This window comes from Saccostrea cucullata, unplaced genomic scaffold (assembly GCF_032062105.1).
Source record: "Saccostrea cucullata isolate Sc308-1 unplaced genomic scaffold, CSIRO_AGI_Scuc_v1 ctg247, whole genome shotgun sequence".
In the NCBI taxonomy this organism is placed as follows: Eukaryota; Metazoa; Mollusca; class Bivalvia; order Ostreida; family Ostreidae; genus Saccostrea; species Saccostrea cuccullata.
In genome coordinates, this window is record NW_026934500.1 from 191,658 (window position 1) to 207,859 (window position 16,202).

At 33.2% G+C, this 16,202-nt stretch overlaps 2 protein-coding genes across 12 annotated transcripts in view; one reads left to right on the plus strand and one right to left on the minus strand.

The window, feature by feature from the left end:
• Window positions 1-1,576: 1,576 nt before the first annotated feature.
• On the plus strand, window positions 1,577-5,295 carry LOC134240860 (uncharacterized). The gene is made up of 2 exons (XM_062722953.1): window positions 1,577-2,959; window positions 3,543-5,295. The coding sequence occupies exon 2, from the start codon at window positions 3,658-3,660 to the stop codon at window positions 4,873-4,875; it is 1,218 nt and encodes a 405-aa protein (XP_062578937.1). The 5' UTR covers window positions 1,577-2,959; window positions 3,543-3,657; the 3' UTR covers window positions 4,876-5,295.
• A 3,209-nt stretch (window positions 5,296-8,504) lies between these two features.
• Window positions 8,505-16,202, minus strand: part of LOC134240857 (neurofibromin-like) — a 39,469-nt gene continuing 31,771 nt past the window's right edge. For 9 of the 11 annotated variants that reach the window (XM_062722929.1, XM_062722939.1, XM_062722938.1 and 6 more), the window contains 8 exons: window positions 15,200-15,243; window positions 14,905-15,021; window positions 14,588-14,799; window positions 14,204-14,434; window positions 13,971-14,071; window positions 13,718-13,857; window positions 12,853-12,896; window positions 8,505-12,224 (listed from right to left, as the gene is read on the minus strand). In XM_062722929.1, coding sequence (XP_062578913.1) covers window positions 11,895-12,224; window positions 12,853-12,896; window positions 13,718-13,857; window positions 13,971-14,071; window positions 14,204-14,434; window positions 14,588-14,799; window positions 14,905-15,021; window positions 15,200-15,243 — 1,219 coding nt within the window. In that variant the 3' untranslated portion in view covers window positions 8,505-11,894. The remainder of the gene's footprint in view (window positions 12,225-12,852; window positions 12,897-13,717; window positions 13,858-13,970; window positions 14,072-14,203; window positions 14,435-14,587; window positions 14,800-14,904; window positions 15,022-15,199; window positions 15,244-16,202) is intronic. The other 2 variants (XM_062722932.1, XM_062722940.1) reach the window with 2 other exon arrangements.

The window sequence follows — 16,202 nt, forward strand, 5'->3', positions numbered from 1 at the left end:
AAAACATGTTACAACAAAGTGCAGGGGATGGGAAAATTGGCTTGGTTATAAGCATTATTCATTATATTTGTTAAATGTTAAATATATTTTAAGTCAAGAGGAGAAATGAAAATCACTTCTTCACTATACGCGTCAATTCCCGATAAGCATGTTTCCTATAAGTGTGTTTTAATTTGGTTATGAAATATGAAAGCCTAAGCACCAACCATTTAAACCTTCTATACAGAGTTAAAGGTTTATTTTATAAGGGGGTCAAATGTCAGATTCAAAGGTTAAAAAAATTATTTGTACCCAAGGAAAGATGACATAAGAGACATACGTGTGAAATATAAAAGCTCTAGCACAAAGTGTTCAAAAGTTATGGCCAAGGTTAAAATTTTTAAAAAGTGGGTCAAAATCTGCCGTCAAGATCAAAAGGTCAAAAATATTTATACCAATGGAAAGGTGGATGCAGTGTGAAAAATGAAAGCTTAGTAAAAAGTTGCTTGGGAAAGATGGGGGGGGGGGTGTAATACTACGTGTAGAAATTATGCCAAGAATTGATAAAATTGGATGTACATGTACAATACCCCTCGTCTTTTTTTCCCCATTTGGTAACTGAATAAGTAACATAGGCAAGGATTCTTTCACTTTAATTTGGTATTTCTTCTTTTTGTTTTCTTGGCATATTTCGTTAATGTCCTTAAGTGTAGTAAAACAATTGTTCAGAAACATGGGCGTCGGGACCGGGATGGGGGGGGGGGTTTGGCTCTTCCCCCACTTTTTTGCAAAGATATACATAATATGGGCATTGATAACTGGGGTTTACCTTTTTTTGTTGGTTTAGCCCCCCCCCTTTTTCAATTAACCACCCGCTTTCAATTTGCTTCCGACGCCTATGTGAAACAATTATGAAATAAAGTTGGGAAAAATTAAATCAAGGTTGTTAGTAACTACTGATGGTAAAACTTTTTTTTTAATATTCAATTTTCAATTTTTTCTAGAATCTGTCGAAAAATGTTACTGAACTTAAGATTGTAGCGTAAACTTTTAGAACAAAAGGCAGATAAAGAAGTCAAACGTTTAAAAACAAAAAAAGTTGGGTTTTTTTTTTTTTTTTTTTTTTTTTTGAAATTTGGATTTTGAACATTTATGGTAAAATTCTAAAATATCAAAATTTTAAAACCTGTTTGGAAATTTGAAATTTTAGATTTTAGAACTATAATATTAAATTTCAAAAATACGAAATCAGTTTGAGTTTTTGAAATTTAGATATTTGAACTAATATACCGGGTATTAACTTTCTAGAAATTTGAATTGTTAATCTGATACCCCATTCGTACGACGAAAATTTGCTTATGTGTGTAAATTTACACATAAGTAAATCTACACACGTAAGTAAAAGTTAATTTGCTATGTGTTCAGACGAGTTTATTGTACTGTAAGTAAATCCTCATATTTTTAAATAAAACAAGGAGATGGACAGTTTCAGAATTGTGAATTTTTAAAGAAAAGGGGTATTTCCCGACTGTTTGGGTATAAGACTAACTTTTGAATGTTCCTCAAAGAAACAAGGGGGGGGGGGCGATCCTCTGATTTATTTGTACGAAAAAAAACGAACTTAATGACTTTAAGGACAATTAAAGAATGGTAAAAGAATTTACACACGAAGATGAAAAATTTATCAAAATTGTTTAATGCTGGAAAATGTTTTGGCCTTGGTCCTAAAGACAGTAGAAGAGCTGTTGGGTGTAAAGGAAAAGGTGATTGCTGCCATATACTGGTTGATGTCTTCAGCAGGAATAGGACGATTGGAATCTTTTTTTGGTGTTGAGAAATCTACAGTGCATCAAGTGTGTGAGACCATTATAATGTATCTGCTTGAATAACATAATTATGTATTTTCCAGGAGAATGAAAAGGATAAAGAAAACTAACAGTGATCGGTCTCAAAAATCTTTGAACAATACAAATATGTGAATAGGAAATTAACACGAACTCCTAGAAATTCATGGTGGGATCAGGTGCCATGGAGGAAAATTTCGAGTGCTTACTTTCAACGATTCTAATGAAATTCCTGTAACATCAACTTATATGTGAGTAGCTTGCCTGAATTAAAAACAGAGAAAGGTAGAAGAAAGTCATCAAGAGGTAAACGGTAATGGGACCCTATCATAGCTCCAGAGCATTCCCAAGGAAACAATTGAATAGTAAGGACACTACTTATTGATCCTACAGAGCACTTGTTTGCGACCACAGCTATATATATCTTTATAGACATAAACAAAGGTTTGCCAGAAAAGGTACAAGAAGACCTCGTTTTTGCAAACTCGAAATTTTATCTCGGAGGAGATAATTGCTCATTGTTTAGAGTTTTGCCTTCTAGCCACCATCTTGACCGACCGATGTTTTACACGCCAATGCATACACAACCGAAATAACATTTCAAATAATTATTTATGCAATAAACAAAACAAAATACATATATATTTTGCTGCGTGTTCATACGACAAAATTTACACAGATGAACTAATAATTTGCTACGAAATGTATGCAAAAGTTAATTTGCACCTAGTCCTGACTAGGTGTAAATTTACTCAACTGTGCAGAATTTGCATATGAGTAAATCAGTTCATACGACAAAAATTGCACATGTGAGTAAATTTACTTATGTGTAAAATATACTGAGGTATGCAAATCATGTCGTATGAATGGGGTATAAGTGTTATAGTGACACGGACCCGAATTGAAACATTTCATTTACAGTTTTGAAGATGGTAGAACTAGAACTAGAACTAGAACATGGTAAAATGAACGGTTTTTGAAATCAAAGTTCTTCAATTTGTTGTCGTTTTTATTGATGAAGTGTACTGCAGTACTAGCTGTCATACAGATCTAAACCCCGTGATCCACCACTCAAAATCGTAACCGGAAGTGTACAGGTAAATGAAAGCGTGAGTCCAGGTAGACAGGTATGGCAGGTAAGTTCGTATTTAAAACTTTAATAATCTAATATTCGGTAAAAATTACTAGTAAAGTCTTAATACTCAACTGCATGATGTCAAATTAAACACCTTTCATCATCTGTTCTAATTTAATTAAGAATTGAAACAATTAATATGCCACATAATTAAAACTTTGAAGTTTTCAAATTTGAGATGATTTTTTTAAATAACAAAGTAAAAGAAGTGGGATTAATAATTTTTATGGGTGTCTATACAGAATATTCATTCACAAAAAGTATACACAATACGTCGGTTTTTGTGAAGAGTTTGTTCCCTTTATTGTGTTGACCACAGGACGATGAATGTTAATAAACCACCTGTAAACGAAGTTTCTTTCTGTTAAAACATTTTGACATGCATGGCATAAACCAGGCCCTGGGCACTAACTACAATAAATGTAATTGAATTAGGCACTATGATTATACTTAAGCCTAAAAGATGTAATATTTTATTTTATAAATACTTTTGATAAAAGTATGTCATACACAAAGAATAATTTAAATTTGTCTTCTTCTTGATTAATTTATCACTATATAATTAAAATATCTTTGTATTACAGAGTGAACACACTTCATAAAAAGAGAGAGACATGAACGTATAATAACATGATTTGTATGTGTTGCTAGCCCTTGCCAAAGCATTTGAAAATTATGCAGGATTGAAACTCGCACACAATGAATAAGTTCAGAAAATTGAAGAGAATCCTTTCTATGACTGGGATTATAATATGTTCACTTCTTCTGATCCATATCAATTTGCCTTGGATTAAAGGATACTTTCAACCAAATTATCCCATGATTGTGAACAAGGCTAACGGAAATTCTGCAGCAATCAGAGAAATGATGAAGATAAAAGACTTTTCGGCAAAATACGGAAACAGCTTAATAAATTCAGTTGAGGAGGTCATAGGGGTACCACTGAGAACAGAGGATATGACATTTGAGGAAATTCAAAAATCTGGATGGATTGATACCGAAAAATATTCTCCTGATGATGAGCTTGGATTTGTACCACCTGTTCCAAAATTTTCTATGTACGATATTGTTTATGACCTAAAGCCAAAAATTATGAGAAAATACTTAGCCCTCGATAAGAGGAAATATGAAAATTATAGTGTTGTTATCCTTACCCCAATACATAACAGCGAAAATGATCTTGTACAGTACGCTCAATTAATAAGTGAACTTAATTATCCGAAACACAAACTTTCTATTGTGTTTGGGGAAGATGGCAGTGAAGACCAAACATTCAAAGTTGGAAAAGACATTTTAAAGGAATTTCACAAACAAGGATTTAGAAGAGCTGAAATTTTTCATTTTAACATATCGGGTCAAATAACCGGGGATTGGAATAGCATTCACGACCAGGTACTCCAACATAAACGTAGAAAACATCTTGCCAAAGCTCGCAACCTGCTTCTTAAAGCTGGCTTAAAGGACGAAGACTATGTCTTGTGGATTGACGCAGATGTTGGAGTGCTTCCCCCTGATCTTATTCAACAGCTGATCTACGCAAACAAAGATGTCGTCGCTCCGTGTTGTTTATATAGAAAAGGTCATTATACTAATGTCTATGACAAAAACACTTGGAGAGAAACAGAATATTCTCTAGAAGCACAAAAAAATCTCAGCAAAACACAGCTGGTTTTAGAAGGGTATGGACCCACCATCAGACTGTATTTACCTCACTTGAGGGGGGAGGGGAGGGTAGTTCCCTTGGACGGTGTGGGGGGTTGTAGTTTACTAATTAAGGCAAAGTGTCATCGAAAGGGACTTAACTTCCCAGAGGAGATTTTTCAGAATCACATTGAAACTGAAGGTCTGGCCAAACTTGCCAAGAGTCTAGGCTTTGGAGTTTATGGGATGCCATTTGTAGAAGTCTATCATAAGTAATGCTGCATGTCTCTGTATACTTTGTTTTTCAACATCATCTTATTTTATGTAAAAATGTACACAAAATTATTTTGTTTCAAAATATTTTATGAATAGTAATTTTTTTCATACAATATGACAAAATTGAATATTTACTTGTATATATATACATGTATGTTTTGAATTTTTTAGAGCTAGTCGTTAGAATCTTGTCATCATGTATAGAGGTATGCCAAAATTGACAGGCATCAAATTTGGCAATTACTGGAAAGTACTCCCTGATATTGTACCAAGGTAAATAAATATGGGTATCATTCAAAATATATCTCTTGTTTATAGATTTCTTGTGTATTTTCGTACTTCAATTTATTGTTAAATGTTAATGGTGGTTCTTCCTTGTTAAAAACACATTCCATGAATGTTTTACTAGTATATACATAATTTCATTAATATTGAAAACATTTAATATCTTATACATTTTTGATAGATCTAACATTTTCATATATTTTATCTTATTCTGTACATCATAGTTTACATGGTGTCATATGTGTTTTTTTAATCCCCTCATTTGGTTGTTTTTAAATACATAAATGTACATTAACAAATATCAATTGTTAGTTTTTAATACTATACATGTATATATTTTGTTAAACATGTTGGTTTTTTACATTATATCCATTCCTTGTACACATACTAACATAATAAAGCTATTTGACAAAATATACATGATTATAAAACTCCAAATATGTTCCACTGATATGAGTAATGCATGATGAAAATTTGTATTAGTGTTTTAAGTTTGATGAGAATATTCTGAGCCGTTTCTTATATGGCCATTCCAAGTTTTTTCTCTGTTTAGCGTCCACCCATCTTTCAAAACCTAGCTACCTATTCACAAAAAACACACAAGTCAATAAAAAAAACCCCACATACTTTATAGTAATAAGAATGATGTAATTCAAAAGATATGATTTCATTTATCTATTTTTCATAAAGAAAGTTATTTTCATCAGCAAAATCAAAGTATTAAATATTGAAACTATTCCAATAATAAAATATTATATAAATATTTAGAGATATTGCTGGAAATCAAAAATTTTGACCTGAATAATTAATTTTCGGACTCCTGAGTGTGTTTGTTTTTTCTGACATGGGGTGCCAAAAACCAAGGCGCACGCGGACGCTAAACATAGAAAAAACTTGGAATGGCCTAAATTGAAATCTAAAAAATCATAATTATATAGATGATAATCTCACTAAATTATGTATAAGCGCATAAGCTCACATAAAACTGTCTTAAATGGACCAAAATGGTTTCATTAAAACTAAGCAAAATTCTAATTTAAGAAAAGTGAGTTCAAGGTCACAGGAAAGTTCAAGGTCAAAGTTTTTCATGCAGTTGAATAGCTCTCACTACTACCTAATATCTTAAATGATTTATTCAAGACAGAGATAAAAACATGAGGTCAAAAGAAAGTTCAAGGTAAAACAAGAGGCCCATGGGCCACATCGGTCACCTGAGTAGCTTTGACCATGCTGTTCGTTACCAAATTCCCCCTTGTAATACATATTGTGACCCCGTCCTACCTCCAGGGGTCATGATTTGAACAATTTAGAATCTACACTACCCCAGGAGGATTCCACATAAGTTTCAGCTTTTCTGGCTCAGTGGTTCTTGAGAAGAAGACTTTTAAAGTTTTTTTTCCCCTATATATTTCTATGTAAAACTTAGATTCCTTATTGTGACCCCGCCCTACCCCCGGGGGGTCATGATTTGAACAATTTAGAATTTACACTACCCCAGGTTGATTCCACATAAGTTTCAGCTTTTCTGGCTCAGTGGTTCTTGAGATCTTGAGAAGAAGACTTTTTAATGATCCCACCCTATTTTGGTTGTTTCTTGATTATCTCCCCTTGTGAAAGGACTTGTCCCTTGAATCTAAGAATTTAAACTCCCCTTTACCCAAGGATGCTTTGTACCAAGTTTGGTTAAAATTGGCCCAGTGGTTCTTGAGAAGAAGTCGAAAATGTGAAAAGTTAACAGACGGATGGACGGACGAAGGACAAAATGTGATCAGAAAAGCTCACTTGAGCCTTGGGCTCAGGTGAGCTAAAAAAGTTGATGCAGTTGAATAGCACTCAGTTATATAATTATATACGAGTACTGTATACAAGGTTATTTTCTCCCCGTGTTTTTTTCACCCTTTTAAACTTGCAAACAATTTTGATCAGTTGTAGTTTTGTTTAAGAAATTATAATGTATTCTTTGAAATTGCCCCATTATAAATTTGCCCAAATGAGGGTAGGGCAAAAGGGGGGAAAATAAAATGGGGGTGAAAATTTTCCTGTATACAGTATATGAAGTTCTATACAAATATCTTGAATACTTTCTTTGAAATTGAGCTAAATGCACTGAGCGTGACAATGGAAGGGCAGACAAAGGGACATGACAAACTCTAAACATTGTATTTATCATTTGTATACTTGCAAAGAAAAGCTAGGCCCATAATGCCTGTTTAACTCCATTGCAAGAGGATAATTAGTTTGAAAATTTAAAAGTATTTGCCATTTATATGTGTAATGGTTAACATGGATAACAGCCTGGATAGGTCAGTTGGTAGAGCACCTCAGTTGGAGATGCAGGGGTCCCGGGTTCGATTCCCGTTCTATCAATACATTTTCTTCCTTCCTGTTACACATGTAACCTCATCCTTTTAAAAATTCACATGTATAAGTAATTAACCTCTTAATTAATATTACATGGGTATCAAGTGACCTGGAAAAACTTAGTGGAGAGCCTCAGATTCCTGGTACAGTCATGACTTTTCCTCTCTCTTTGTGCTCTCAAACAACATTTATGTAACTCAGAGTGATTACTGTATACAAGGAAATTTTTGCCCATTTTGCCCTTCTTCATGGGTGGGCAAATTTTGAATAAGACAAATTCAAACTACAGGTTCTGTGAGCAGTGAGCTCACTAAATGATACCCCCCGCCTCCCATATGAATATAATGGCAGTGTCCATGTTTTGCTATGAGAATCCTAAAATATGTGTCGGATCAAAAAGTAAAATAGGAGGTGCACAATGGCAATATGTAATAAAGATTATGTGAAAGTTTCATCAAATTTCATGCCATGGTATGAGAGGAGTTGCGGATAAGGGATGGGTACCCCAAAGTGTAACAGACGGACGTACAGATATGAACGGACGGACATCCCGATTACCTACCATTATACCCTCTCACTTTTCAAATGGGGGGTATGTAGAAAATTGTGAATTATATATGGATATTAGAGTAAACTGTAATATTTTGAAACACTTAAGGTTTTATAAAAACACTGTGAATATGTTTATGTATGGAAATGATGCAGTGTTACATGATCTCGCAAAATTTACCTTTTTAGCTTTTAAAAAGAGGGAAAAGTTCATTGAAAATTTAATATGTGATAATTTATAAGTATAGTCTATATGTCTCCAAATTGTATACCTGGTAAGCCTGATCTAAAATTGTAAATATAACATTGTAAAATATTAATGTACTTTGGGCCGGTGGCCTGCAATACTTAATCCAATAAATATCTTGAATCTTGAATAAACCTGTATACAGTAGCTTGTAATCTGTCATTAATAAAGCATGACTATTTCTGCCTTCATTTGACAAATTTATTTCATCACATACTTAACAGGACTTTCTGAACAACAATCAAAATGTTCACAAAAAATAATCCTAATGTTACTATGGCAACAAGACATTGCAGACCAATCACATGATTTACAAGCATCAAGGTACACTTGGTGTAAAATTTAAACAAAACGTTTCTCTATCACTTAAAAATTATAACTGCTTTGTACAGCACTTCATACAGAAAAAAATTATTTTATCGTATTAAATACGGTAATGCCTTCAGTGGATGAACTATTTAGAATTTCATTTAAAATTTAACATAACTATGTTTCTTACTTTTATAACATCCATACTGGGAGGAAAAATTTATTCATACTGTAAATTGCACAAAATATATGAGATTTGAAGCATCATTAATTTAAAACTGATTTGATAACAAACCACATAAAAAAATCGATATTGTGAACTATGATTTAACCACTTTTATTGTTTTCATTGTAAATTATGATTCTGAATCTTAATCAATTAAGGCTGAGTATTTCTAAACACCTGAGAACTAGCAGTTATAATGCTTTAGACGCGTAATTCTAGTTGAAAAAAAATCTAAAAATATTTTAAAATGTTTGTGGAAAAAACTTGTTTCATGTTGCAAACTGACCTGACCAAAAACTTATAACTCAGTAAACTTTTTTTAGAAATCATATACAGAAAAACAAGCACAGTTTTAATGCACAATGGACAACACATTAAAATCCCTATCTGTAATATTCAGTCTAGTCAATTTGCAGATACAATAGACTTTAGTTCCGATCTACCTACATGTACTTGTATACAGTTTCCTAGCACAGAATATGGTTACTGTAACAGCCAAGGAAATCACATCATCACAATTCTGGATTTCAAAATATCAATACTTTCCAAAATAACAGCAATACTGGAACTATTTTTCTGTCTTAACTGTTTGCACTTCATAAAAAGTTCTCCATTTTCCCAATACTCGCTCAAAATCTATCCCGAACTTTATATACATGTACTTGTATAATTAATACTTATGAATAAAAATTCATTTGCTCAAACTTCTTTTCACAACGAACAATTACAACCCAATATCTTTTTCAAAAAAACATTTGAATCTAGTTTTATCACTCACTAGATAGCATTATAATAAATACTGCTTCAAACTAATATAACCATTTAAATTATGCCTGACATCTTATACAAAAATATAAAGCTATCAACATTTACAAATTTTTTTCACATGAAAGACAACAATGACAGCATGCTGTTCTTATATCTTAACAAACTTTAAACACAAACATGGCATTGAGCTAACAAAAGGTCGCCTTCAACAAATACACATACATGTACAAGCTATGTGATTACACATGGGAGACGTAAACTTTGGTATTGTTCAAGAATCTAATTATATACACAGCATGCAACATTTTTGAAGTGAATGCAAATTTTTTTTTGTAGAATGTAAAACAGAAATAATTCTATGAAACAAAACTGATTTTTTTTTTTAAAAATTGATTTCTTCCAACAAAGTATATGTGTTTGCAGATGAAACCTCATGCAATATTACTTAGGCAATTTTACTTGTATGCAATAAAAATTTTATGAGCATTACCTACAATGTATCTATGACATGTTCACCCGTAAACAAAGAGAACACATTAAATAGAATTTTGGTTCAATGCCAAATAAGATAAATTGTATTTCTAGAGTAAAACATAAAAAAAAAACCAGTGGTGATGAAAAGAAAATACAACAAAATAGAGAAAACAAGCTGAACACAGAGAAGAAAGGAGAAAACATAGAATGAAGAAAATTAAAACATGATTTGCAAATGTTTTTGACATATTGCACAAGATGAACACAATATGGTTAAACATACAAAGATATATCATCAATAAATCAAGAGCAGAGATCAAAACCTACACAATAATAAAAATTTTGATGTTGCCAATAAAAAAAATTGATATTATAGATGAAATCAGTATCTTTTGGGAAGGTCTTTTCCCATCTTGGTGTAGTTGTTCAAAAACAGTTTATATAACATAAATCTGTAATTGGGGAGATTTCAAGCATTCCAAATACACAAGCTGTTTTGTTTACACACCAAATGAATTTAAATCAATTTTAATTTAATTTTTGTAGTTAATCTTTACACAATTTTACTTTTCATGCTGTTTCTTTTAATCTTTGTACAAATGTATATAAAATCAGAAAGCAGAATATATTCCATTTAGGTTATATATATAATTTCAACAATTCCTGTGCTTGATATTAAACTGATATTCATTAGAGGTAAACATCTTGTTGATGTAAATGTTAATAAGAAAGCTTATCTGTGTATTCAAACTTTTAAAAATCTAAAACAAAAAAAGATGATGGCCCATTCAAAAATAACTGTGGAGGTTCTGACAATAAATCCGAAACACAGAGGCATGGCCAAATTGTCCTATATTCAGCAAAAGTGAACAAAGAGCCATAAATTCCCCCATCTGTTGAGAAAAAATATACCATATAAGTAGGAATTTTAGTGAGGATTTAATTTTGGCATTATTAGCAAGGGTATCAAAGATCGCTAAAATTGAATATCGCTAAAAATTAATTGCGCTTTATTTGTAATAGCTTCTTTAGTGAGCTTTTTAAAATTGCTAAAATTTCATCTCGCTAAAATTAAAATAATAATTTTCATGGACAAATCACTAAATTTGCGTCTCGCCAAAAATTCCAATTATACGGTATGTATGGCAACTTAGATATGTAATACTTCTTTATCAAGATCATAATAAATTCATTCTTTGAGCATAAATTAAGCAAAACATTAACAGTACTTTGAAATCTTAGAAATATTTTCCCAACTTCAACAAAAATTTCAACAATGCCATTTTTGTTCCTGATATCTACTGTAACAATATTCCTGATGATTTAACAACTGAAATGTCTTTCATTGATAAATCTGATATATGTATAGAATAATATCCAACATTTTCCAAAAGAATCAGGCCAAACAGTAAAAGCACAAAGCAAGCTCTGTACAAGACATTCAAATTAATGATACATGTATGTGTCATTTTTTTCAATACAGCCACTACTGTTTAATTAACTTCTACATTTTTTGCCAAGTTCAAAATTTAGGAATGTACTAAATGAGCTCTACTCAAGTTTACTGAATCTTTGACTGAGTTAAAAAAAAATATTTAGATAGCATAACTTACATATAAATTAAAACAGGCCTGAAAGATTATCTAAAAAGTGGCTCATGGAGGTAAATTTTTGGTTCATAGCAATAAATAGAAATAAAATGATATGTCAAATTAAACCTATTTTTCACTCTACTGAGTAGTGAAGAAAGTTATTATTTCTGTAACTATCATTAAATAACTTGTATTTCTCGCTGAGAAGTCAGTTCTCAATGGTCTCCATTACTTTCTTTTTGCTATCCTTCCGCTTGAAGCTCCCCGTCCGATTTTTGCCCGGTAAGTTGTTGGCGGAGCCGTGGCGCATGCGGTTGCTGTTGGCTCCATTTTTGTCGGCGGTGTCTTTATCAGTGGGGGAGTGCATGCTGCTGACACTGAGGCTGGACATGGAGCTGGACAAGTTTAGATTGGAGGAAATCCCAAGGGAGCTGGGATAAGGATTAAGAATGTCAAGGTCGTCACCAGGGAGACAGTTCTCAACCATCATGGCTTCCAGGCAGTTCACCAGCAGCTCGGCTGTATCGCTCTGCGCAGACTGTAGAGGAAAAAGAAGAAATTTAACGTAAATAGGACCTGTACAAAAACCTTAATATTAACATAGACAAATATAGTACATGTATATCAGTGACAAAAATGGTATATATGAATTTACTGATGTAGAATGATAAAACATTGGATCTAAAGAAAAATAAATTCCAGGACTTCTCAACCACCCCATCACCTGTACCTGAGTAGCTTTGAAAGATTGCTTGAAGAACATATTCATAGAGTGAAACATTTCCATGCATGAATTAGTCCTTTACTGCTAAGTGTAATTCAATTACTCAGATGATGTATGAGTGCATGTCAGACAGTATACAGTACCGTGCAAGGTCCTTTGGAGGTTACTCATGTTGTACATTCAATAAATTTAATTCCATGATTTTTTTTCTCATGAACAGAGAATACACTGAACAAATAGTGAACAAAAAATGAAAAAAAAAACCAAAACAAAAAAAAAAACAGTACACCAGAATAAAAAATGATATAAAAAGCAAAGTTTACAAAAGTGAAATAAATTGAAAAAAAAATGAGAGACACAGATTATATGTAACCACCACTACAGTAGAGATTGAGGTACACAGTTATCCCCCCTAGAGTGGCCATGCACTTTTCCCGCGTACCTTAAACGTTCCAGCAAACCTCCAAAGGCCTCCAAAGCCGATACCTGAAATAAACAACAAACATGCTACTTGTGGGCTGCCAAGTGATCTACAGAATTTTCTATGGAAAAATTCTCTAAGTTTGGGTTTTCTTGTATTCTTGAAGCATTACAGAAAAAAGCAAAAATTATATGGCAAATACCCAGTATGTTTTGACCTTCTGACTTTGACCTGGCCTAATATGCATGGACTTCCTCAATATATCCATGTAAAATCTGTCCATTTCAGTGGGTATGGACCATATTAAAATTTACACTACAGAAAGACGAATAAAAAGTGATTTACAGTACTTGGATAAACAGACCAAAATTGTACTTAATTTTAGAGGGTTGTAAAACACTCCTTACTTCTCATACTATGCATATATCAAAATCATAGTTATTTAAAACCTATGCTTTTTGTGCTGTTGGGATGAAGGGGAGAGTAATTTCCAAGAACAGCATATGTGCCTTGTACCTTCTCTGAATTTTAACTGAAAAACAGTGCTAAATGTTACAAAGTGTCAAAAATTAACATGCATATTTCTTTTATTTATTGAGATGGAGGGAAAAAGACGATAAATCAAAAACTCTTCAAGTTCTGTTTGCCATCACATTGAATATGTGACATTTTGTACTTACTCTGTACGTAGGGCAGTGAACTCATGACTTTTTTGTTCTTACTCTGTAAGCAAGACAGTGAACAAGTGATCTTTTTGTACTGATTCTAAGTAGGACAGTGAACAAGTTACCTTTTTATACTTACTCTGTAAGTAACACATTGAACAAGTGACCTTTTTGCACTGACTCTAAGTATGACAGCAAACAAGTGACCTTTTTGTACTTACTCTGTAAGTAGGACAGCTGCTGTTGAGATGGGTCCTCACAAGCGATCATGTTCTGTATGATGCTCTGTACAGCATTCAGGATAGCCTGATCATGGCACAATGAGAGGACATTGTTGATTTTGGCATCCAGGAGACTGTGTCTGCAGAAGTAAATCTTAAGTTTAAATACTGCACTTTTAATTATGACTGATCCATCTTAAACTACACACAGTCAAAACATTGTATGAAATGTTAATGGCAACTCGGTACTTACATCACTGGAAAAACTTTAGGAAAAACCACAGATGCCTCTGCAAGATATTCATAGAGAATTCTAGCCTCATTTTCATCTGTAGTATTTCTAACCAGGGTGGCCTACAAAAAATTAACATTTTTTAGCTGTCAGTTGTATAAGATTTAAAAAAAATAAATATTGAAGTCAATTTATTAGGTTTTTACATGCATACACAATATGAATGTGACTGTTGACAAAACAGACAAACATACCAGCACAGTGAGCACCAGGACTTGGGTGGGATAATCGGTCAGCATGTCTGGATCCAGCAGCACGTTGTTCTCGTTGGAGACCGACACTCTCCCACTGCGGGACTGAGACATAACCGCTTTACTCCCATCCTTCTTAGAACCCGGTGTAGGCATGGAGTTACTCCTGTTGTGAAATGGTGGTCGAGGATTGGGGTCGTCTAGACTTTTCCAAACCTTGGAGCTACCTGGCTGCTGTATTCATGAAAGACAGAACATAAACATGTAAATCTTAATTCCATCTATCCTATCTATAAATCTTACATCATAAACGTAGATTAATGTGAATAATTTACATGTAAGATGCCCATGTGATAACAATACTCCTGCTTTGACATGCCTGTTTACCTGAGATTGGTTGGGATGTGATGGGCCTTTCTGAAGTCGTGCAGCATTCATGGGTCCCAGGTCCAGGACCTCCCAGCTCTTCTGTCGCCGGGTCATGGGGGTAGCCACGGGGGGAGGGGTCATTGAGGGGGGAGGCTGGATGTCTAGGGTAGAGGCCACCGGCAGACTGGGGACGGGGATCACTGGTCCCGCAGCAGAGGAGGAGAACACCCCTGTCAAACAGCAACAACAAACTTACAAGGATGTCGGGAAAATTTATCAATGTAAACAGTGGTCAAAATACCATAAAGCTTTTAACCACCAAATATGACCCTAACCTGCTGCCATATCTGTGTTGAGACTGTCACTAGAGGGCGACTCCTTCATCATGTACTGTGACGTACGATGTTTAAGGTGGCATCTACTTCTCACTTCTTCAGAAACCGAGACCAAGGCTGAAAACAAAGGAATATTATAATGGCTCCTTAGTGTGTAGTGTATTTTTTTTTTATAGATAAGTTAAAGTTTTAACTGTAAGTACATGTATTAGTTTAATAGAAGGAATACTGAGCAAGCTTCACAAAGTTTACAGAAGTCATGGATTCAACAAATAAAATTCTATTTATTAGTTACCTGCAAGATATGGCACTGTCTGTGGTGTCACCTCAAACTTGTCTCTGAAAAAGTGACAAAACAATTTTTTCATAAGAAATGCTGTTAAATCATGTTCTGGTGGGACCAAGTTTTGTATATTTCACAGGTCTATCTTCTACCAAATTTACAGCCCCATGAAAAATAACTCCCCAATTTACAGCCCCATGAAAAATATATAAGTAAGCATATCATTGAATCTTCAGTATATACATGTACAGTTAATTCTCGATAAACCGCCACCTTTTGTAATTTAGAAATCATGGCGGTATAACGAATTTGGCGATGAATTGAATTTTCCATCTTTTAGGAAATAAGACGCAAAGTTATCGTTCTTAGAAATACCAGTCAGCGTTTCTATTCTTATTTTTACATATACAGGTATATATAAACATATTTCTAAATTTGATAATACTTCAAGTAATTTTTTAATGTACAATTTCGCTAAAACAGAATATTCAGTTATAAAATAAGGACAAGTTCATGTGTATACATGTAAATCTGCACATCTGATATTGAAAAAAAAAAATAATGCTGGGTCGATCATCGTGATATACTGCCTATAATACGTAAAATGAGTTCTTGAATAAACTAGAACTGTCCAATAGGGACGAATACCCCCCGCTGGGTTTTTCAGAGAATGTGCCAATTCAAAAATACTTTATGGATCTAGAGGTGTTCACAATTTACTTACAAAAATTTGCAGTGAAATATAATTGCTCATCATGTTCCTTCATGAATGAAACAAAGGTGCAACCAAATGAAACATCAATACTAATACATTGTAATTTCATTGTAACATTATTTTTTTTATTTAATTTTTTTATTTCTGCATTAAAAAAATATATTGCAATTATGTGTTATGTCACTCTGCAAACTGATTGTTAAAAAAAAAAAAATCATATTATACAAAATCAAATTAATCTTGATAACTTTATATCAAATTCATTTGAAAATAAAGAGCTGGTCATCCAGTAATGAAGTG